The sequence below is a fragment of the Mixia osmundae genome, assembly GCF_000708205.1.
Source record: "Mixia osmundae IAM 14324 unplaced genomic scaffold scaffold_2, whole genome shotgun sequence".
NCBI classification, from domain to species: domain Eukaryota; kingdom Fungi; phylum Basidiomycota; class Mixiomycetes; order Mixiales; family Mixiaceae; genus Mixia; species Mixia osmundae.
In genome coordinates this window covers 724,459-744,801 of record NW_014575562.1, presented here as the reverse complement: position 1 = coordinate 744,801, position 20,343 = coordinate 724,459, and the positions used below count along the sequence as shown (strand labels likewise).

The 20,343-nt window shown below is 55.6% G+C and overlaps 8 protein-coding genes across 8 annotated transcripts; 4 read left to right on the top strand and 4 right to left on the bottom strand.

Annotated features, from left to right (window-relative positions):
• Positions 1–10: 10 nt before the first annotated feature.
• On the top strand, positions 11–2,847 carry L969DRAFT_92717 (uncharacterized protein; the record flags this gene model as incomplete). Its single annotated transcript, XM_014714601.1, has 7 exons — positions 11–239; positions 303–1,102; positions 1,158–1,509; positions 1,561–2,237; positions 2,284–2,387; positions 2,440–2,734; positions 2,785–2,847. The coding sequence occupies 7 exons, from the start codon at positions 11–13 to the stop codon at positions 2,845–2,847; spliced, it is 2,520 nt and encodes an 839-aa protein (XP_014570087.1).
• A 5-nt stretch (positions 2,848–2,852) lies between these two features.
• Positions 2,853–8,374, bottom strand: L969DRAFT_58574 (uncharacterized protein). Its single transcript, XM_014714600.1, has 7 exons — positions 8,321–8,374; positions 7,384–8,271; positions 4,157–7,332; positions 3,886–4,107; positions 3,495–3,841; positions 3,377–3,438; positions 2,853–3,323 (listed from the first exon to the last, which is right to left on the bottom strand). The coding sequence occupies exons 2-7, from the start codon at positions 8,259–8,261 to the stop codon at positions 2,900–2,902; spliced, it is 5,109 nt and encodes a 1,702-aa protein (XP_014570086.1). The 5' UTR covers positions 8,262–8,271; positions 8,321–8,374; the 3' UTR covers positions 2,853–2,899.
• Positions 8,375–8,474: 100 nt separating this feature from the next.
• On the top strand, positions 8,475–11,633 carry L969DRAFT_71065 (uncharacterized protein). The gene is made up of 7 exons (XM_014714599.1): positions 8,475–8,676; positions 8,726–9,202; positions 9,259–9,380; positions 9,428–9,524; positions 9,575–9,676; positions 9,724–10,773; positions 10,824–11,633. Exons 2-7 carry the CDS (start codon positions 8,783–8,785, stop codon positions 11,568–11,570), a joined length of 2,538 nt encoding a protein of 845 aa, XP_014570085.1. The 5' UTR covers positions 8,475–8,676; positions 8,726–8,782; the 3' UTR covers positions 11,571–11,633.
• L969DRAFT_85265 (uncharacterized protein) lies at positions 11,583–13,821 on the bottom strand. The gene is made up of 7 exons (XM_014714598.1): positions 12,870–13,821; positions 12,585–12,815; positions 12,391–12,537; positions 12,195–12,338; positions 12,002–12,144; positions 11,777–11,953; positions 11,583–11,732 (listed from the first exon to the last, which is right to left on the bottom strand). Exons 1-7 carry the CDS (start codon positions 13,362–13,364, stop codon positions 11,609–11,611), a joined length of 1,461 nt encoding a protein of 486 aa, XP_014570084.1. The 5' UTR covers positions 13,365–13,821; the 3' UTR covers positions 11,583–11,608.
• Positions 13,402–14,966, bottom strand: L969DRAFT_311008 (uncharacterized protein). Its single transcript, XM_014714597.1, has 4 exons — positions 13,897–14,966; positions 13,761–13,840; positions 13,575–13,702; positions 13,402–13,525 (listed from the first exon to the last, which is right to left on the bottom strand). The coding sequence occupies exons 1-4, from the start codon at positions 14,871–14,873 to the stop codon at positions 13,484–13,486; spliced, it is 1,227 nt and encodes a 408-aa protein (XP_014570083.1). The 5' UTR covers positions 14,874–14,966; the 3' UTR covers positions 13,402–13,483.
• A 76-nt stretch (positions 14,967–15,042) lies between these two features.
• On the top strand, positions 15,043–15,997 carry L969DRAFT_92712 (uncharacterized protein; the record flags this gene model as incomplete). The annotated part of the gene is made up of 3 exons (XM_014714596.1): positions 15,043–15,271; positions 15,331–15,870; positions 15,924–15,997. The coding sequence occupies 3 exons, from the start codon at positions 15,043–15,045 to the stop codon at positions 15,995–15,997; spliced, it is 843 nt and encodes a 280-aa protein (XP_014570082.1).
• A 143-nt stretch (positions 15,998–16,140) lies between these two features.
• L969DRAFT_15500 (uncharacterized protein) lies at positions 16,141–17,129 on the top strand (the record flags this gene model as incomplete). The annotated part of the gene is made up of 2 exons (XM_014714219.1): positions 16,141–16,543; positions 16,594–17,129. 2 exons carry the CDS (start codon positions 16,141–16,143, stop codon positions 17,127–17,129), a joined length of 939 nt encoding a protein of 312 aa, XP_014569705.1.
• A 104-nt stretch (positions 17,130–17,233) lies between these two features.
• L969DRAFT_85261 (uncharacterized protein) lies at positions 17,234–20,248 on the bottom strand (the record flags this gene model as incomplete). Its single annotated transcript, XM_014714595.1, has 7 exons — positions 20,141–20,248; positions 19,451–20,080; positions 19,271–19,399; positions 18,766–19,219; positions 18,624–18,706; positions 18,307–18,575; positions 17,234–18,257 (listed from the first exon to the last, which is right to left on the bottom strand). Exons 2-7 carry the CDS (start codon positions 20,067–20,069, stop codon positions 17,235–17,237), a joined length of 2,577 nt encoding a protein of 858 aa, XP_014570081.1. The 5' UTR covers positions 20,070–20,080; positions 20,141–20,248.
• Between the last annotated feature and the right edge of the window lie 95 nt (positions 20,249–20,343).

Below are 20,343 nucleotides of genomic sequence, written 5' to 3'. Positions count from 1 at the left end.
TTGGTGGAAGATGAGCTTCTTTGGCTTCGATGCTCGTCTGCCGGAGCAGCGAGATGGCGGCACGGCAGGCTCGGGCGAGTACAGTGACATCGACGCCAAGCTAGAAGCCATGCGTTTGGCGTCGGGCGAGGACATCGAGGTCTACACCTGGGGAGAAGATGCCTACGATCGGCTCGCAGATGGGCTGGAAGAGTCCCTCGACGACTACAATGACGACACGTTCGGTGTCAGCACAGTCGGTCAGCTCCCTCTCTCTGTGCACTTCACTTGAGGCCTCTTTGCTGAGCTCGGTGCATGCTCAGACAAAGACTTTGACTACTCGGGATCGACAGCCAAGCTGGGCAGCAACAACGTGACTCAGCGAAGCTCTGCAAGCTATCACAAGCTTCCTCCGCCCGGTCGACCCGTCCAAAATGCCTGGTCAGCTTTCAATGCTGATCCTCTGCTCGGCCCGAGTGCAGCCTTGAGCAATCGGGCAAAGTCATCAGGTCCGAGCACACCTATACCATCCGCTCCTGCTCCTGCTCCCGTGTCTGCTCCTGCTGCGCCCGCTTTCAGGACACTCGAAGAGATAGAGGCAGAAATGCTCGCGAGACAGCGGAGTGCTGTACCTGCGCCTGCTCCCGCGCCCGTACCAGTCAAGCAACCCCTCACGCTAGCAGAGATAGAAGCACAGATGATGGCCAACGCGCGACCGTCGACTCAGGAGCCGCTGGCCCAGCAGGCAGCTCTACAACAGCCCCCACCACCGACAATACAGATCCTCGCCCGTCCTCAGCCGCCACAGCAGTCGCCGGTTCCCTTGCCTGCCCGCACACCCATCGCACCTGACGCTCTACCGATGCTGCTCGACGCACAGCAAAGGCAGCACGAGCAATTCAACCCTCCCCTGCCTGCGGGGCCGCCTGTACCCAACCTCGCTCAGCAACGTCAGCAAGAACTCCGTCGATTGCAGGATGCTGCCCTACAGCTCAGACGTAATGGCGGAACAGGACCGGGTGAGCCCAATGAGGCCCACTTTGCCGACTTGGTGACCCGTATCGAGATGCTTACAAAAGCAGAAGCGAAGCACCATCGTATCATGCAGCGTATCGACCTCATGGTGCGCTGCATTCCTCACCTCACCAGCGCGCTCCTGCTCATCTGCGTTGCTACAGAGTCGCGAGAACGGCATAATGTCAAAGGGCGACAAGGACTTTATCACTCGTATACAAGTCTCTCAATTGCTCAACAGTAACGGACCAGGCGGCACGCACGATCCCTATACCGAAGACTTTTATTATCACGTCCTGACCGCACTCAGAGGTCCAAAAGCACCGTCGCAAGTCGCCAACGTATCGCTCGTCGCTCAGGCTGCAACAGTCGTGGGACGAGGAGCGGGCTCGCAAGCAGCTAGTACTAGAGAACAAAAGGCAAAGAACAATAAGAGAGAGAGCGCGATGCTCAAGATGGCCCAGCAAGTTCAGAGAATAGTCGATCAATCGAAGAAGAAGCCGCGTCTGACCCAAAGTAGGATTTGCCGTCCATCACTGCCCAGAGAGCTCATAAAGGCCACGACAGTCTCGCTCGATGGAGCCTTGGGCAAGATTGCCATCAGAGGCAAGTCTGCACCCAAGCAAATGCTACAGGTCTCTGGAGCCAAGGCCAGCTCGGACTCCACGCCAACGCTGTCCACAGCCAACGGCGTCACAGGGAGGAAACCCAATCTGACACGTCACGAAGCCCTGCTTGCACTCGAGAAGATTTATGACTCAGTGCTCGAACTCGAGCAGCTCCGTCGCGTGCAGCCTCGGCCGCTTCAGCAGGAAGGTCCGGACGAGAATATGACCCGCTGGGAAACGGACTATAGCGCGTCGGTTGCTCGCATGTGGAAGCTACTACGCGTCAATGACCCTCTTGGCGCAAGTGCACAACATCCCTTTGTCACCTTGCTGGGTCCGACAAAGGGCAAGCGAGTCCTTCCCAGGATTTTGCGTCATCTCGATGCCCAACAGGGCTTGACGCTCGTCACTTTGCTCATTGCGACGTTCGAAACCCTAGACGTGGTCAGAGACGCTGCCTTGGTCGACAGCAGTGGTCCAGGACGTGAGGAAGCAGAAGCCCAGACCGAGCTCTTCCTCGGCGCAGTCCTTCCTTTCGTCATGACAGTCATCGCAAAGGCACCCCTCCGAGTAGTAACCGGCATGACCGGGCTTTTGCTAGATCGCAATGATCTCCTCCGGCTCGCGCGCACAAAAGTAACGGCTTTCACATTTGCATGGCGTTTGACTGACATGCATGCAGCCCGGCATCGCTTTCCTCACTCTATTCCTCAGTCGTGCAGAGACTCTCAAACAATCTGTCGGCAGCGAAGAGGGCGCACCTGGCGAAGATGAGATCAGTCGATGGTACGCCGGGATCGAATGCTGTACCACTCGTTCGCTGATGGCCGATGTGCAGGCAAGGATTGTACGATACGCTCTTCGGCAGACTGCATGGCAATCTCGTCTCGCTCTTCCCGTCGACGCGAGCGCAGCCTTTCGGCAAACCGCTCGCCCCACCACAGATGCTTCAGCTTAGACCCGAGATCGACCGTGACGATGAGCCTGTCTGGTCTTTTCTCGCGGCATTGGCAGTATCTGCCAGCGCTGAACAGCAGCAACTGCTCATTAGCGAAGTGCGCGATAAGATCCTTGAAAACGTCGTCAGTGCGAAGAAGCAATGGGTGCCCGACCCTATCGGCGAGCTGCGTATCGTGAGTTGGTCGCGCATCGATCGCTAGTCGTCGCTGATTATCTGCACCAGCGCAACGTCAATGTCCTGCTGGGCGCGCTCGGCTTAGATGCCTCTCAGATCAGTATTGACTAGGCGTACTGGATGCGTCAGTGCACATAAGTGCGCGTAAAGAGATGCATAAAGGCTAGTACATTGGAGGCTGCTGTAAGCTCGACAGGCTCGTAGGGTGTTGGTAGCCTGTCATCATTGGCTGCTGAGGCATGCCGGTCATCATTGGCTGCTGAAAGCCATTCACTCCGTTCGTCATCCCAGGACCTCCGCTGGTGATCATCAACCGGTTGCCGAAGCCGCCAGGATTGATAATAGGCTGGGAGCTCTCGTCTGCTTCCTTCTTCGCGTCCTTTGCACTGAGTGTTTTAATCTGCGTTTCCAGTGCTTCTATTCGCGTAGACTGATCTCGCGATTGCTGCAATTCGTAGGGTTTCGCAAAGTCATTAAGTCCTTGTCGCCATGTATGTTCTGCGACAACGTCCGGTCGTAAGAGGTCGTAAGCAATGAACAGCATCGCTGTGAAACATTCGCGATGGCCCAGCCCGACAAAGTATGACCTGCTCGGCCGGCTGATGTTAGATACGCTTCGAAAGCAAAACAGAAAGCTTACAATAGCTCCTCGGCTAGCTCTACTTGCGCTGACTCAGCTGCCGTCTCGATCGCATCCTTATACTGCCAATAAGCAGATGGTCAGCTAAGGCACCTGCTACATGCGCGCATCCACAAACCATTTTGTCAGATTTGGAGAGGGATATTGACTCGTCCCAGCGCGCATTCTTCTTATGGATATGTGCGGCTAGTCTTCGGAATTCAAGAAGCTCGTGCTTCTCGAGCGTCCTGGCGAGATCGTGCTGATCGAATTCGGAGAAGTTATCGACAGAATCGCGCAGTACTTTGTAGTCTTCCTCCTCAACCAGCAGAGCATTGTATGCCTCATTGACCGCTGGCAGGTTGTACTGTTGGACCGCGATCAGGTAGCTCTTGATCAGTGGCAAATTGTCATTCTTCTGGAACATCCGAACGACGCGCGTATGGTCGACGCGGGGTGCAAGCGCACTCAGAAGATCAGATAAGACTATATTAAGTCAGCTCTATTCGCACAATACGCATGAAGCTCACGTGTAGGTGCCTCGCCGAGGTAGAAAGACAGTGCTTTGTAGTAGATCTCGATGTTTGCGACCTTGACAATGACATCCTTGAACTGATTGTGCTCCCAGGCGTCCGAAGAGTGCTCAATCATTGCGAGTGCCGCATTGTCGAATTCGTCATACTTTGTATATAGGAAGACAAGCTCCGTCCAAAGGTGCGCTTGTTCGGCTGCGCGGATGACTTTGGGTATATCTGCGACCGCGAATTAGCATGCTTTGAATACAAGAAGCACAGAACGCACTAATGCGGGACCAGAAAAGCTTGAGGTGCTCCATGAGCTTGCCAGTACGATATTTGGCATATAGGATCGATAGCTCGGTGAACATGCCCATATGAGCGCGTTCGAGTCCGAGTCCAGCTTCGATGAGACTCATGAGCTCTTCCGAGTGTCCGCGGTTCTCATACATGCGGACCAGGCCTTGCAGTTCTTCGGCATGTACGATGAGGTTCAGACCACAGACTTGGGCCAGTCGGAATTCGCCTTTGTCCACGCACGCAGCATTGACCTGCTTCCAGACTTGCGTATTGCCAGCTTTGCGAGCAGCATCAACAGCGGCTTGATTCTCGCCGAGATAGATCAGCGTGGTGGCGAGGCGAGCCCAATTGGAGATGCTCGTGAAGAGGAGCCGCGCAGCGTCGTACAAGCCGGCCTCAAAGGCGAGCTCACCGGCAGATAGCTGGTCGGCGACGTTTGTCATGCCGAGGAACTCTTCCATGTCATGCAGACGGTCCGTCCGAGCGTACGCAAATGCGAGCTCAGTATCAATCTTTGGCTCACGCAGCGTCTTGCGGGCCATCTGAAGGTATCGGACCAGTTCGTCATGCTTGCCTGCGCGACCTGCCGTCTCGATGACTTCCTCATAGTTTGATGGATCGTTGGCCTTGATATACGAATCGATTGCGTCTTTGATTCGGAGTCCGTCGAGCTGAGCCTTGCCGAGACGACTCCATACCGCGGGCTGGTTGACTTTATTGGCATACTGATAGGCTCTATCGATGCTGACAATGAATTCTACAAGCACATTGACTGCGCTGAGATGATCGTTGTGCTTCTTGTACAGCGTGAAGGCCTCCTCGTAGAGATCGTTTTCAATCGCAATGCTGGCGATTTCGTTCACATCAATGCCTTCGATGCGATCGATGAAGCCCATGACCTTGCCCTTGTCCGTGCGAATGGCGGTGAGCATCAAGAGCTTCTTCAGATTGCTATTGTCGCTGAAGGCGGACGGCTCGAGAACGATCTTCTCGAGCAATTCGATCAGCTGCGTCGGCAGGTCCGCAGACAGGAAGGCTTTCACTGTCACAGAGACATCATCTGGATTCGTCGATTCCGGCACAGCCGTAGAGATGATCTGGTCAATCAACTGAGTCTTGTGGATATTGTCCTCACGCAAGACTTGCGCCCAAAGGTCTGCTTGACGACGCCGGACAAGGTATCTAGCCTGATGCTTGAACATCGAATTGTCATTAGTGATCTGGATCAGTTCGTTGTCACAGAGGCCCTTGGCGTATGCGATGTAGGCTAGGTAAGGGTCGCGTTGTTCGCAGTATTTGCCGACGATTAGGGGATCGTAAATATTGTTCTCCTTGAGGAAAGCCTCTGGATTGTTGTTACTGTCAATGGCAATCTTTGCGAGAGCGTTGTAAATAGCAGGATCATTCTGACCAGCGGCGACTTGCGCTTGCAGCCAAGGCAGGATGAGCTTGAGCCGGTTGCGCTTCTCTACTTCGTCGACCAGCTCATCAATCGGAAACTGGCCAACAATACTGCTCAGAAGCTGCTTAATAACAGTCTCGTCACAATCGACGTCGAGCAAACCGCCAATGACCTGCGGCGTACGCGTAGAATTGACTCGCTGAACATAGACTTCGATGAAATTGACCATTGAATTCTGGTAGAGGTATAGAACCAGATCGTGAACGAAGCCAAAGCGGTCGCAGACGATGATGAGCGGAAGCTGATCCGTGAGCTTAGCTTCCTTGAGAAAGTTCTTGACCTTTTCGGGATTATAGAAATTGCTCTCTCGACAGATACGCTCGACTTCGCGGACTTGACCTGTGCGCGTTGCCGCTTGTATGTACTTGAAATGAACTTCTGAGTCCTCGCTGATATTAACTACCGAGCCGAGGTAATAGTAGAGGCCCTCGAAGCTTTTGAAGCCTTCAAACATCTCGATGAGTCGCACAGGCCCGATCAGGTCAGAATACTTTGTTGCCGCCTGAACGACGATCTGCAAATTTTGGCGAATGTTGACTCGCAACATCTCCTGGAAGCACTCGAAGGTTTGATCCGTCGTCAACCGGCCAAAGTAGCTGACGAGCCATTCGGGATCCAAGAGGTTTGTGTGGATGACAACGCGCTTGATGTCCGCCATGTCCTCGTACAGATCAAGTGCGCGCTGCAGGAGACCTGCCTTCTCGCAAAGGTTGGCAATTCGCGAGCGATCAAAGTATGAGAACATGTCGTTGCCCAAGATCGCATCTGCCACCTGAGGGGCTGCGCCGAGGTTCATTTCGAGCAACCGAGTCTGAAGATGGCCTTGCTCTGGCTGATTGTTCTTGAGTGCCTCGAGCAAGAATGCGGTCGCCTGCTGTATCATGCCTTGACCCTGGAAGATATCAGCAACGCGCTCGGGGTCCACCAGAGGACCCGAGTCGTCATTGAGAAGCTGTCCAGCAAATTCGCCCGCTTGCTCTGCATTGATACGAGCGATGTGTTGCAGTAGCGAAGCGTAGTCGGGCGTATAACCCACACGTTTAGCATAGACGACAATCTTTGCGAATTGACCAGTCTCTGCGAAGCACGCGACGACTTTGTTCGGAATATTGGCGCGCAGGTATACTGAGAGTGCAAGTGTCATATCGTGTGCTCTCACAAGATCACCAAGCTCCTCTGAGCATTCGATCTTGTCTTCCTTCAGCCATTTCTCCAGCAGCTGCTTGCGGCCTTGCAGAAGGACGGGACGAGCGAGCTCAAGCGATTCGTATTTGTTGAGCTTGCCGCGTTCCAGCAAGATGCCAAAGTATTGCAAGATAGGCGAAGTGGAGCCAGGCTGAACAGGCACTTGTTTGAACTGCTCGATCGTTGTCGGGGTCCTGAGGATGCCGCGAGGGGAATTGGCAGCAATCTTTGCAGCCTCAGAGAACGAGCCTGAGTTGAAGAGCTGATTGAATTGATTGACGTAGAGCTCGTCTGCTCCGGGCAGGTCGCCTCGAGAGGCAAGCTTGACGGCCAGATCAACATTATTGAGCACTTCCAAGACATGCGGGATGATATTGTTCTCGTCCACGCTGACCGACAGCACTTGACCCTTGCGATTGACGCCAATGATGCCACTCGTTGCCTCGTGCTCTGCTGTCACGAAGATGGTATCGCCAGAAATACGATTCATGTAGATGCAAGCGCCGGATTCGAGGCTAGCGAACGGTCATCAGGATTGGCTTCATTCGTAGAAGAGGGGTACCTACTCGTAAAGATGGATGAAGCCGTACTTGGTGACCATGTAGGCAATCCCATAGCGCTTAGAGACTTGCATGCTGACCGGAAAGTCTGCAGCGGCTTCGGCGGGGAAGAAGACATCGACTGCCTTCTTCGTGAACGGTGGTGAATTCGGTTGCTTGTCAATCTCGACGATATGCATCTTTCCGCCTGTCGGGGTGCGGTTGGCAAAGGCAAAGAGCTTCGTCTCTACCGCGCTACCGTCGAGCTTGATCTCCGCAAAAGCCGCCGCATGTCCTTCGATAGGCTGGCTGACTCCACGTTCGCGCGAGTAGAGCTGCATGCTGCCTTTGATCTTGAAGGCTGATGGGTTGGTCGTGTTGCTCGAGATACCGACAAGGACGAGCCATTTGCCGTCAGAGGTTTGGCGGAGATTGATGATCTGATGGCCGGCTAGACTCGCATGACGGTCAAAGACCTTGACGGGCGCATCTTGACCGGAGATCGACCAGCTATAGACGGCAGTATCTGTGACGATACCGAGGGTAGAGTGATCGAGCCATTTCCAGAAGACGGTCTCTTCTGTCATGAGGTGTGCCTTGACCTTAGCTTTCTGACCAATGTCGAAGATCTGGAGCTGCCTCTGCGCACGAAGAGCGATGATCTTCTGGTCGGGGTGCATGATTGCAGACTCCGCTGAGATAGGTCGGCGCATGACATTGTTGGCATCCGACAGATCAACGATGACGACCTGCTTGGTGCCCGTACTCTCATCGCGCACGCAGATGAACTTGTCAGACTCCATAGTGAGCGTGTTGAAGCCTATGCTGGCCGGCGGAATGCCTAGCGCAGACAGCTGCAGGTGCTCGGTGAACTGGATCGCCATTGGTCCCTCGCCTCCGTCCATGCTGGGCGAGCTGCTGTAGGTAGTGAGTGCCTGCAGGTAGCCAGTTCCGGACGACCCACCTTGGCTTTCGCTGCAAAGACCCGACAAGAGATAGGCGTCGACCCTGGCCTGGCTCGCTTGCGGCTCGAGCGCGAGCACGCGCGCTGGAGCCGTCAAGAGTTTTTGCAGTAAATGTCAGTTTGCGCTTTCGCTCTCGCCGCTCGATCAAGATCAGAGGCGATCAGCGATCAAAGGCGAAAGCGATCACATTGACATCTCCAGACTGTGACATCTCGAGCAACTCGCACGAGCTGACGGATCACCCGCCGCGTCATTCTGCACTGTACAGACGCGCGACGAGCACTGTCATTTCGAGCGGTCGGCCTTTGTGAGCAGCCCTGCTGCACGCCGAACTCGCACACTCGACACGTGGCTGGTAAGCGTCATACCGGCCTACCTGTGGCTCTGCTCATCTCTGCGTGCAGGATAGTCACCTACATTCATCTGCAAGAGGCAATATCGCGACGTCCCGCACGGACTACATGGAGCAAGCCATTCCCGAGACGAGCGGGCTGCCCGTACCAGACGAGTCTGACATAACAGAAGTACACGAGGTGCAAGACAATGCGCACTCGGGTGCGGCAGAAACGAGTGAGCCGTACGAGCAAGTCAACGAAGCCCCATCGGCCCCCAATGTCGCCGAGCAACCTCAGACCCAGTCTAGCGGTGCCGAACTTGCGGCACAAGCAGATGCTCCGAACGGGCCAGAACTGCCTGGCGTTTCTTCCGCATTGGACGCTGATCTCTCTGCACTTGACGAGCCCTTGCAGTCTGTCACTACTGTCAGTTCAAACGGTCAAAAGTTGACCGAGCTTGGTGCACAACGATGCTATTGGTGTATCATGGATGCCGATCTGCGCTTCCAATATCTGGATCCCGTGCTGGCTAGCCATCTGGACAAGGTACTAGCGACCTGCCTTTGACCGAGAAGAAGCTGACTTCGAAGTCATGATCTCAGGAAGCAAATTTGATGGTGGGAAGATCGCTGTACGAATTCATACATCCTCGCGAACTGGCGGACGCGCAACGAGATTTTGGCGAATTCCTAGAGTCAAAATCGCTTTTCGGCAGCGCGACGAGGTCTGCACTTCGTTTCGTTGCCAATTCATCGCTGATGTGTCCTCCAGATGCCTCTTTTCGCGTGTACCACGGCTACGGCAGCTTCTAGGTTGTCCCGAGCCGCCAAAAGCGGTAGACGCGCATCTCTATACCTATGATGAAGAGGTCAGTGTACTCGAGTTAGAGTGTGATGATTCTGAACCTATGGCTTTCAGTATATACCCATACAAATTGTTTCCAGTTGGATTGGGCCCAACACGGTGCTTTGCTTCTTCCACGCGGTGAAAGACAAGGATATTAACAGTGACAATGACGAGGTACCTTTGCGCCTTCTGCTGTTGAAAAGGGGCTGACGTATCTCCAGGTCGAGCGCTCATCTTGGTCAAATTGGTGCGGCGTGGAGGCGATCGAGCCCGAGAAGCACTATCTGACTCACTCGGAATGCTCGGCAATCAAGACAGCGCTCGACCGCAATGCAGCTTCTGAAGTAAAGCGCAGTCTCACTGAGACGCCGAAGAGCGTCTTCCAGCTGCTCGACTCGCGCTCAGGTAACATCATCCTCAGCTATCCTCCCAGTGAGATCCCACGACCGGACAACGGAGGCATCCATGTCCTTTACGACGCTAGGCAGTATGCAGGTCTTGCCATCGAAGCGCAGAACAGATCCAAAACTACTAGTCAAGAAGCCAAGACGAGCTGCTCTCGCCGCTTCAAAAGCAGACACTCGCTCGCAGTCAATGACGGTCTCGCTCTCGTGGACTCTGTCGTCATCAAGTATGGCAACCTCAGCTTCGCTGTCTTCCAGGCTGGACCCCACTATCAAGCGCGTGCGAATATGAATCCGCCCCTTACGGCAGACGAGCTGCTCGCACCACAGAATGGGTTCGCTGCAGATCCGAGAGGTACAAAGCGAGCGAGATCGAACGAGCCGACTGAATCTGGATTGCCGTTCGATCAGCCTCACTGGAACGCCGTACCAAGTGTCAGAGCAGATGCGAGCTCCGGAGGACCACACGCACATGCACAGTCTGCCTTCGTACCTGCGCCAGAGCAATTCGGTCACGCACCCACCTACGATGCCTCGTATCAGCCATACGACCCTCAACGCGGCCCCCGGCCGGCCCCAGGCGCCGGCATGCCTTATCCTTCTGGTGCGATAAGTCCCATGCCGATCGGTCAGCATTACCAGCAATACGTCGCCAATGGCATTCATGGACAACCCATTTTTAATGCTTATCGGGCGCCTGCTCCGATGCAGGGCCGGTTCGAGCACTACCAAGGACCACCACCACCGCCTGGCGGACCGTTCCCTGTTGCTGGCCGTGCGCCTCTTCCTTTCCCTACTGCACGCCAGCGCAGAGCTGCACAGGAGACCGCTAAAGTTTGCACAAGCTGCGGCACAGACAAAAGTCCCGTATGTCCTGAGCTCTTCATACACGCGAGCGCGACTGACATGAGGTATAGGAATGGCGAAAAGGCCCAACAGGTGTCAAGAGCCTCTGCAATGCCTGCGGCCTTCGTTTCTCGCGAGCTCAGGCTCGAAAGGCAAAGCGAGCTCAGGCGGCCGCGGCCGCGGCGTCTGGCGGCTCTGCTGGAGCTACTGGTGGCCCCGGCACGGTCGGAGGCAAGGGTCAACCTACGTCACAAGCTCAGGCGGCCTACCCTCATGACGCTCGAGATGGTGGCGATAGCGACGAAACGCCTCCCGGATCAGCTGTTGATCCGCCCCATCTGATTGGGTCTGTGCCGCGGCCGTCCTGGAGCCAGCCTGATACGGTCAGGCAAGGGCAGTCTGGACAATACCTCAGTCGCGATCCGTACGAGCACCGTGCTTATCCTGATCCTTACGATCAGCAGCGCGATCCACGCGACGCTCGCGATCCGCGCACCTTTCACGAGGCAGATCGGCAGCCTCATTATGACCCTCGTGGTATGCAATATGTTCATCAGCAGCAGCAATATCACCCTGCACATCAACAGCAGCGGGAACCACATCGATATTATGATGGCCCTCGCGCAGAACATGAAGGCGATCCTAGAATACAGCAAGCAGCACGTCATGCAGCTTCCTCGCAAGCTCCGTCATATGTAGGCGCCAATGGCTCAGCAATGCGGGCCACCTCCTCGCAGAGAGACCAGCTAGAGACTTCGTATGATCCTCAGAATGGTCAGAACCCAGCATGGGCTCAACCTCAATACGCTCAACGATGAATGCGTTGGAAGCTCATTTGTACCGGACATTTGCATTGCTACACTTCGAGCCACCTGCGCAAGCGTTCGTCATTGCTGAATCGCGCTTGAATCATGTCTGCAGTCTGCTTGCCCCAGACTTGCTCCGGCGTCTCTCCGCCCTGCAAGACGCGCGACATATGCCTGCACACCGTCAGCAGAGAGCAGGCTATGTACGCGCAGCTCACGTCTGTGCTTCGCTCGCCTCGAAAACCGCAAAGTTGCTGCGTGATAACGGTGCGTCTGCATGCCAGCGGAGACAGAGCGGTCGCTGTGGGATGAGATGAAGTGGCGCGATTGCTGATCGACCGTTGAACACCTCTTCGTACATATAAGCGACGTCCTCGTCGCTCATCATTCGGGGGCTACCCTACATTTCAGTATGCGAGCGCAGGGAGCAGCAACTTGCAGACCTTGAGCCAAAGAGACGCTCGTCAGTAGCATACATCTCCTTCGAAAGCTTCTGGTATGCCTTGGGACGTAGTCTAGTGGCCAGCGGGGCCGTAGTCATACCGGCGAGCGATGTCAGGACGTGCGCAGCAATCGCTTGTCCAAACTGTGACTTCTGCTCAGCGCGTCGATCCGGCGAAAAGGCTTGCGAGCTACCATAGCGGGTATAGGACCAAGCACAGGCAGTATGCGAACGCGAAATGCTTCCAGCGCAGATAACTCTGTCACCTTGCCGGCTTGGTAGACTTCCTCGTCGAGCGGTACGAGAGCTGTGTCAGGATTGGGCCGCTCTGTAGAATACTATCTCCATGGTCAGGTCATGGTCGACAATCGAGAAGCAGGACGGGCTTACGACGACGGGTATACCTTGTGAAATGCCGCGAGTGCGTAATTTCTTCCTGACAGCTCGCGCTAGGGGGTCTTCGTCTGTGGCGGAGATGTCTGCTATCTGGACTCGTGAAGGATCGGCTTTAGATGCCGCGCCCATGGATGCGAAGACCTGGCAGGACATGAGCTGTGGGATAGCGTCAGAAATGCCGTGCGGACCTTTATGCCCTTATGATGGCAATAAGTCAGGAGATCGATCTTTGTCTCGACGTTGTCAATTGCATCGATGACCCAATCGGGGTCACCGGCTAGCAGTATATCCGCGTCTTGCATGCGGAAGAGCTCTACCCGTGCATCGATACGGACCCAGGGAGCGATGGCGCGAAAGGCTCTCTGACAAGCTTTAACTTTGGGTAACCCAACGTCCGCGAGCGTTGCGGTTGCATGTCTCTGATGCAAGGTTTATTCAGCTTATGTCTCATCATTCCCAGTAGGAGAGCGCACGTTGAGTGAGCTGAGGGTACATTGGTCAAAGTCGATAAGTCGTATCCGACCGACGCCGCTCCGTGCGAGCATGAGCGCAGCTGCACTACCTACACCGCCCAAGCCAACGACGATGACGAAAGCGTCTCTGACACGCTGGACGCCCTCCTTCCCCATGAAAGCATAGTTGCGAGCGAGGTGCTCATCAATAATGGCTTGATCCATCTCTCGCGCCGTGTCATTCTCATCTTCTTGTTGCAGCGGTGTAGCTCTTCTCGCGGGCGTAGTACGTCCGCTGACTTGCTTGCTATCGATCAGGAGATCCAGAGTGTCGAGCGGCTGTTCTCTGACTTCCTCCTCGACTTCTTGTCGCAGTGTGCGGCGATAGGCTCTCCGACGGACATCTTGCGTACCCAGGATCAAGGTCGCAGTTCCGAGTGACGCGAAGCTGGCTAGGATGATAGCCTTGCCGGCTGAGGATGTCAAGAGGGCGGCAAGACGGTCGCCCCATGTCATCTATACACGCGCAATGGCGGTTGACATTCAACTTTTTGACGTCGCCCCTTGTTGGAATTAAAGTTTACGGGCACGCCAGAGCGACAGTGGTCTATACAGCCCATACATATGCGTGTACATCATTCCATCGAGACGTTCACTTCTGCGACCAAGGACTGAAACTGCAGCGGTGACGAATCAGACATGCAATGAAAGCGATGATGCACTTGCCTGTCCGCTGCTCAGGAGAGCTTGCAAGTCGTCAGAGCCGCCGATGGAGCGGGAGCCTATAATGATGTTGGGGAACGTGTTGTGCAAAGTCAACCGGCCGAGCAGCGATTTGAGATTGGCGCTGTCCGCTGTAGCATGGCATATTCGTCACCGCTCGGACAAAGAAATGGCCTGCTGCAAACGTACGTCTCAGATCTACTTCGATGATGGTCGGAGGAGGGGACAGCTTGAGATTGGCGAGACTGGCTTTAGCTCGCGCAGAATATCTGTCAAGATGAGACGAGCGATGAGCTTTGTAGCGCTCCCAGAGAGTAAGACTGACGGGCATGTGGTCTTGCTGAAGACGACGATGGGACTCCTTCTGACGAGCTTCTCGATGCTTGCGTGTAATGCAGACTTCTTGCCGTCGCCTGCAAACGCGCCGTAGATTCTCGCCCAGCCCTCTGCTACTGCGGCCTTCTTATCGGGCGAGGCGGTCGCCATGCGCTCATAGACGGGTAGCTTTTTGAGTTCTGCGGGCGTCTTTGCATCTGCCAATCTCTTGGCGACCGCCAGTTCTTCTTCGACTTTGCCATACGTCCATGCATTCTCGAGGTGATGTGCGACTGCAGCCTTGTGACGGGCTTCAATGTCAGGTCCGGCAGACCATTTCTCGGTCTCGACGCCCTTGCTCTGTAGTCGCTCTTTCTGTGCAGGCGAAAGCGCAGAGATCTTTCGCATGTCGACGGAACCCAGGTACTCGCCCAGGCCGGCGATACCGGAATCCCACTCGACGTGCTGACCGCCAAAGGTACCGTGCCGTTCTTCGTTGAACCGCTTGGCATCAAAAGTAGCGTCACTGGAGAAATGCAGGCCTGCGATAGGCCGTCTTGCGCGATGTGCTTGCCCTACGGCGTTGTAGAAGATCTCGGACGAGTCCCCGAGCCCGATGACCTTGTAGTCATCCCCCAGCCCGTGAAAGTCGGGGTGAGAGGACTCGAGCATCTTCTGTCTGCCCTTGCCCTGAGCGACCCAATCGCCCCAATTGCTTGCATCTTTCTCAGGTGCGCTGATGTCCTTGCTGCTCAAGAATGAGATGGGCTGTTCGCCTTCGTCGAACGGCCGGAACAGGATGAGCCAGGTCGCCATCGAGCCCACGAACAGGTACAGAGCCGTCCGACTGGGTGATTGCAGCAGTTGCCTCGCATAGGCTTTGAGGATAACAAGGGGCGACCTGTCTGCGATCATGTCGCCGTCATACTTCTTGTGATCTTTGCTCGACCTCGGCAGCAACAGCGTCGAGCCGTTGCCTTCGACCATCTCGCCAGTCACTCCGGCCCAACGTCGTCACTCGCCGGTCGCCATGCGCGTTGTGCCGCTTCCCTAGGACAGGCAGCCGTCGATCTTTCTCCGCCGGCTCGACTAGCTACCAAGTCACTCGTCTCGAGCCCTCCCTCTCTCGATCAGGCTCCATCGCCTTGTCTGAACAATGGCAAAAGTGCATGCTCAGCTCAAGACAGGCGAGCTCCTAGCGACTTTTGCAAGCGAGCACATCGTCCTAGCCACCCTCAACCGTCCACGAGCCATGAACGCAATGCACGACGCACTCGAGGCCGACCTCACTGCTCTCTTTGACTGGACAGAGCAAGAGGCGAGCGTGTGGTGCGTCGTCCTCACCGGCGCGGGCAAGGCATTTTGCGTGGGACAAGATCTCAAAGGTGCCGTACATCGGATCCTGTCAGTGTCAGGCATCTGACTGGACTGCTTGCTTGCACAGATTGGCTTAAGAGATCGCATGACGGAGCGCCGAGACCCTTCAAGCCGCACGGCTTTGGCTCACTGTCGCGTCGTCGCCTGTCGAAGCCACTCATCCTTGCCATCAATGGTGCATGCCTGGGCGGAGGCTGCGAGATCCTCGTCAACAGCGATCTCGTCGTCGCCTCTCGAAAGGCCATCTTCGGGTTCCCGGAAGTCTCGAGAGGCGCCGTTGCGGCTCAGGGAGGTATCCCTCGCCTCAGCCAGCTTTGCGGTCACATGCTGGCTAGCGAGCTGCTTCTGACAGGCAAGATCATCACTGCACAGCAAGCGCACGATCGCTTTCATCTCGTCAATATCCTCGCAGAACCAGGTCAAGTCGTAGATAAAGCGCTCGAGCTGGCTTCCCAGATCGTATCCGCTTCGCCTAGCGCCGTTCAGGTAACGAAGCAGTCTTTAGAGAGTAGCCGAATAGGATGCGGAGGAGTAGAGAAAGCTACAATCCGCGGGACATCATCCGAGGAAAGCAAGGCATTGTATGTTGGCGCGAATCTCAAAGAAGGCATGGCATTCCTCCATATAGCAAACCACTCGCTCATGCGAGCACATGTCCAGGCTTAGCATCATTCGCACAGCGACGCCCTCCGAGATGGTCGAATCCCGAGTGGCAGAAATCTTCCAAGCTGTGATCACAAGAAGCGCGTGATCGGGCGCGTCGATCGCGAATCTCTTTGTCTGGGCCGTCTTTGTGCCTGCATGCCTTCTTATCTACTCTGACTGCCGCCATGTCTCGACCGTCATCGCGAGTGCTGTCAACAGGTACACATTCAGCATGGATCAAGTGCATCACAACACGCTCGCATACGACGGCTCTGCCGACTCTGGACTCGCCTCAACTTCAACATACAAGAGCTCCTTCGTAGATGCTGGTCCTGCCAACTCGACAAGCAAGCTCAATGGCAGTCCCACTCCTGACTACTTCGATCTCAGCCCCTTTGAAGCGGACGGACAAACGAAGACGTTCACGAAGCGGAGACGTATGCCACGCATCACCGGTGACACGATCGCCATTCACGTTCTGCACACTCTGCCCATCTTGCTGACCTGGGTCGCCTGGATCCTATTGCTCGTCTCTATCATTGGACCGATCAGCGCACCCGTCAGCTATTTCCGCCTGGAAGACCCATCAGGCGCAGTGTCAAAAGACGCAGCGCAATTCAGCTATGGCGCGCTAGGTCAGTCTCTGAGCATTTTGGCAGACACACGAACCTGATGGCCGTATCAGGCTCGTGCGCTAAACCGGCAGGCGCGGCGAAAGCATACTGCACCACAGCGAGCACTTCTCCGGACTTCAATAATACCATCACGTCTCTCGGACTCGCAGACGGCTTCGAGCACCCCTTGCTCAATCATTTGCAGCTCACGCCTGGCGTACTCGTTGCCGCACTCGTATTTGGCATCCTTGCGGCCTTTGCCTCGATCGTACCGGCTATGCCGATGTACAACCCTCGGCTTGAGCGACTTGCAGAGCTCAAGTCGATCAGCCTCACGGTGGCTACGACTCTCTCCTGCATCTCGTGGGTCCTAGGCGTCACTGCCAGTCTTGGCCTTCGTACCCAGATTGGCATGTCAGCATCGAGGTTCAATGCGGCAGTCGCGGCGAGCGCCAAGATCTCAATAGACCAAAATCTAGCGCATGCCTCGATTGGAGGCGGCGCTTTTGCATGCCAATGGCTCAGCTATGCCTTTTTAGGCATCGCCATTCTACTCAACCTGAGCGCAGATGTATATGAATTTGACAAGCAAAGCATTCCAGCATAGACCTGCATGCGCACGCGCATGCTGTTTTGTACAATGGCGCGAATGCAATGCCTGGGTATCGACAAAGTGTATCACAAAGTCTATGGCGCATAGGTTGGAAGCGCGTTACTGAAGCATGAACTCCTGGATGCCATCTTGCATGCCTTGCCACAGTTCTTCGACGACGCCCTCTGCAAAGCCCGTCGAGTCGTATCCTAATGAGAACCACATTCGGCCGGCAAAGGTATACGCAAAGAGGAGCATGCCGCCAGGTCGCTGTCGGCTGCCAGTCGTGAGTGTGTGAAGCTTGACATCTGGGAATGTAGCGTGTTTGTACATTCCGTCGAGCGGGCCGAGCATGCTCAAGCCCATCAGTGCGAGTGAAGGTGGTGCTGAAGGTGCTGGTTTGCTGATCTTTGGCGCTGCCGATGCTGCATTGGCCGCAACGACCTTGCTCGGTTTGACGAGTTCGAAGCCGAGACCGGCGAGCTTGTTGGCGCGCTTGCGATCGTCCTCCTGTTCCCAGCCAATAGAGCGACGCTCGCGTTCGAGCGACATGAGCTTGCTACGCGGAATCAGCCATTTGTTCTTTGTCGCTTTGATCGTCTGCTCCTTCGTGACCTTTGAGCGATGCCAAAAGACTTGCTCGGCAGTGAGGTCGCTGGGCAAAAAGGATGGCAAAATGACATTATAGTAGCCGATGGCGATGCTGAAGTAGCTCGGAACAATCGCGTCTAGTGTCTCGTCACCTGTCTTGGGCAGGGGCGCGAGCTGCGGTCGCAGGTTGAGGGCAGAGTACAGCATTGTTGGCAATGCCGGATTGTGAGGCTTTGCAGATGCTTCGGCTCTTTGCTGCATCCGCAAGTGCGCAATGTTGACGAGTGCAAACGCGGCGTGTGCAATGCTGACGCCATGCGCTTTGCAAGACTTGACAATCTTTGCGCTGTCTTCGGGCGAGTAAGAGATCGTGGGGACGAGCGTCTTCCGCGCGCCGCGCTTTTCTCGCGGAAGTGTTTGACCGCCAATGAGTCGCTTCTGGCTGTTGTTAAATTCAACGCGCGCCGCAGCCCAAGCTGTTCTGCCCCAGCTTGCCGGCGTCTCGAGGCGAGACTCCATTGCGCAAGGCATAGCTTGGAGGAAAGGCAAAGCCTACATTTCGAGCGTCAGCTACAGGTCTATTTCCGAAAGATAGACGCACAAGTTCCTCCTGGTCCTGTTTCCACATGAGCTTGTTCTCTGCCTCTAGCGTTTCTAGACCGCCACCGAGCATGCCAAAGAACTCGTTGGAGAATGTGTGCAAAGCCATGCCATCACCGAGGAAATGAGTCGCGAAGAGCCAGTAGTCATATTCGCGTTCGGTATCGAGCTCGCTTTCGATCGGCTCAGCTTGAGGTGAGGTTATAAGCAGAGCTGCGAGCTTATCGTCGTGAAGCGTGCGCACGCCGTTCAGATACGAGTCCAGCATGTCTGTCCGGCTTCTAAGCACTGCGAATCAAGGCCTAGCATGGGGCTCACCATCACGTGGCTGGTTGTAGCGGAGCTCCGTGCTGCGCAGAGCTCGCCTGAACGCCGTCGCTTTATCTGCAGGATGCTTGTACCTAGTTTCGACGAGTCTGGCATGAGCCCGATTCCTTGCGCCGCTTTAGCAGAAACGTACACGAAGCGAATGTCTTCGTAGTCTTGGAATTCGACGCTGCTGGCCAGCAGAGGATGACGCAGACGCATTTCCGTCCAAATGGCGAGGATACGCTCTTGAGCCACGAGGCGGGGTGTCGAACGGAAGCCAATGTGAAGGTACATATCGTTGACGCCGCCATCTGCCTCACGTCCAGGCGCACATCTCGAGCTGAGATAGTATGAGATCTCGGCAGGACCAAGCCTTCTTTTGAGGAGATCAGGCTGCAATCTGTGGGTCGATTCCGATGACTCGATCTGAGGCGCTGAGTCGATGGGAGAGACCGCCGTCGAATCTGGGGGTGTTGGTAGCGGGTTGAGCGAGTCTTTGTGCGCCTCGCTATCTGTATCGAGGGGTGAAGCTAGAGTGCCTTGTTGTTCATCTGCCAATATCGGTGCAGCGCCTTCGAAGGAGAAGTCTGCGACATCATTTGAAGCTAGATGAGCGTCATGAGCGCGCGCTTGTAGACTGACTAGACTATACGTACGATCTGCCCAGAATTCCCAATCGAATGAGCGGGGCGGTCGCTTCTCCTCTGGCTTGTCATCAAAGGCCGCAGAGAAGTAATCTGCGCCAAAGTCGAGATGCTCAAAGCCCGTTGGCGTGCGTGGCGTGGCTGCAAGAAGAGGGGTCAGGCTTGAATCGGTGCAGGAAGGACGAGACGAACAAATGCCGGAGCGGAAGCTACCGGTCGAGCCCTGCCGACTCAGCGAACGTGACGGCTCGAGACCGACTGAACCTCGCGCGACCTCTTTCGGCGAATTTTGAAAGGTGCGCCATGGAAATGGCGAAGGGGGACCGGGAGAATAGGAGACGGGACTAGCGCCAATGCTGCCCTGTCGCATGATAGGCGTCATCTGGGTCTTGGGCGTCATGGGCGTCAACGAGGCTGCCGTGAGTGTGAGTGACAGGGCGGGCGTAGAGGGTGTCGAATTCGGAGCTGCCTCTTTGATCGCGTTGGGATCAAAGGCGCCAGGAAAGCCGAGATGCTTCGAGGGGCTCTCGAGCGGTTTCTCGATCTTGCCAGGTAAGCCCTCATCCTGCTGATGTGAGGCCGCGTCGATAGATGCAGGCGCGGGTGCAAGGGGCACAAAGAAGGCATCCGAGGAAATCGTCAAGCTCGGCACACTTTTGTTGCCGGCTGGCGAGCTGGGTGAGGCTCGTTTGCTGAAGCTGGAAGCTAGCTGCTTGCTCGGGCTCGGCGCGCCATTGAGCTTGCCTGTCGGCGACTGTGGCGGCGCGTCGGGCAAGTTGGCGTTATGCGATGCGAGAGGCTGTCGTAACATCCTGGAAGGCTCTGTCGGACGACACCAGTCAGACGAGGTTCGTGCGCGTCGCAGGGCAAGTGCATGCTCACATTTGATGCTCAGGCACGACGTCGCGCGTTGGGCCAACAGACGGAGGAATCTCCTTCTATACTTGCCGTCTTTCCGTGTGACCCAAAGATTCTTTCGACGGGCTCGGGAGCACATGCCATTGTTGATGTTCCTGTGCTAAAAACGGACTTTTGACTTCGCGTCTAGAAAACCGAGACGCGTCGCGATCGTCCGACATCCGCCT

Bases quoted from the DNA above. Each gene is read 5' to 3' on its own strand.
- L969DRAFT_58574 (XM_014714600.1), bottom strand. From the start codon at position 8,261: ATGGACGGAGGCGAGGGACCAATGGCGATCCAGTTCACCGAGCACCTG. The intron at 7,333-7,383 runs GTAGGTACCCCT...ACCGTTCGCTAG, and splicing joins GGCTTCATCCATCTTTACGA to CCTCGAATCCGGCGCTTGCA. The intron at 3,439-3,494 runs GTTTGTGGATGC...GCTTATTGGCAG, and splicing joins TCTCCAAATCTGACAAAATG to TATAAGGATGCGATCGAGAC.
- L969DRAFT_311008 (XM_014714597.1), bottom strand. From the start codon at position 14,873: ATGGTCGAAGGCAACGGCTCGACGCTGTTGCTGCCGAGGTCGAGCAAA. The intron at 13,841-13,896 runs GTCAGTCTTACT...TCATCTTGACAG, and splicing joins TTCAGCAAGACCACATGCCC to ATATTCTGCGCGAGCTAAAG. The intron at 13,703-13,760 runs GTACGTTTGCAG...GCCATGCTACAG, and splicing joins CATCGAAGTAGATCTGAGAC to CGGACAGCGCCAATCTCAAA.
- L969DRAFT_71065 (XM_014714599.1), top strand. From the start codon at position 8,783: ATGGAGCAAGCCATTCCCGAGACGAGCGGGCTGCCCGTACCAGACGAG. The intron at 9,203-9,258 runs GTACTAGCGACC...TCATGATCTCAG, and splicing joins TGGCTAGCCATCTGGACAAG to GAAGCAAATTTGATGGTGGG. The intron at 9,677-9,723 runs GTACCTTTGCGC...ACGTATCTCCAG, and splicing joins TTAACAGTGACAATGACGAG to GTCGAGCGCTCATCTTGGTC.
- L969DRAFT_85265 (XM_014714598.1), bottom strand. From the start codon at position 13,364: ATGACATGGGGCGACCGTCTTGCCGCCCTCTTGACATCCTCAGCCGGC. The intron at 12,339-12,390 runs GTAAGCCCGTCC...CCATGGAGATAG, and splicing joins CACAAGGTATACCCGTCGTC to TATTCTACAGAGCGGCCCAA. The intron at 12,145-12,194 runs GTAGCTCGCAAG...CAGAAGTCACAG, and splicing joins TTGGTCCTATACCCGCTATG to TTTGGACAAGCGATTGCTGC.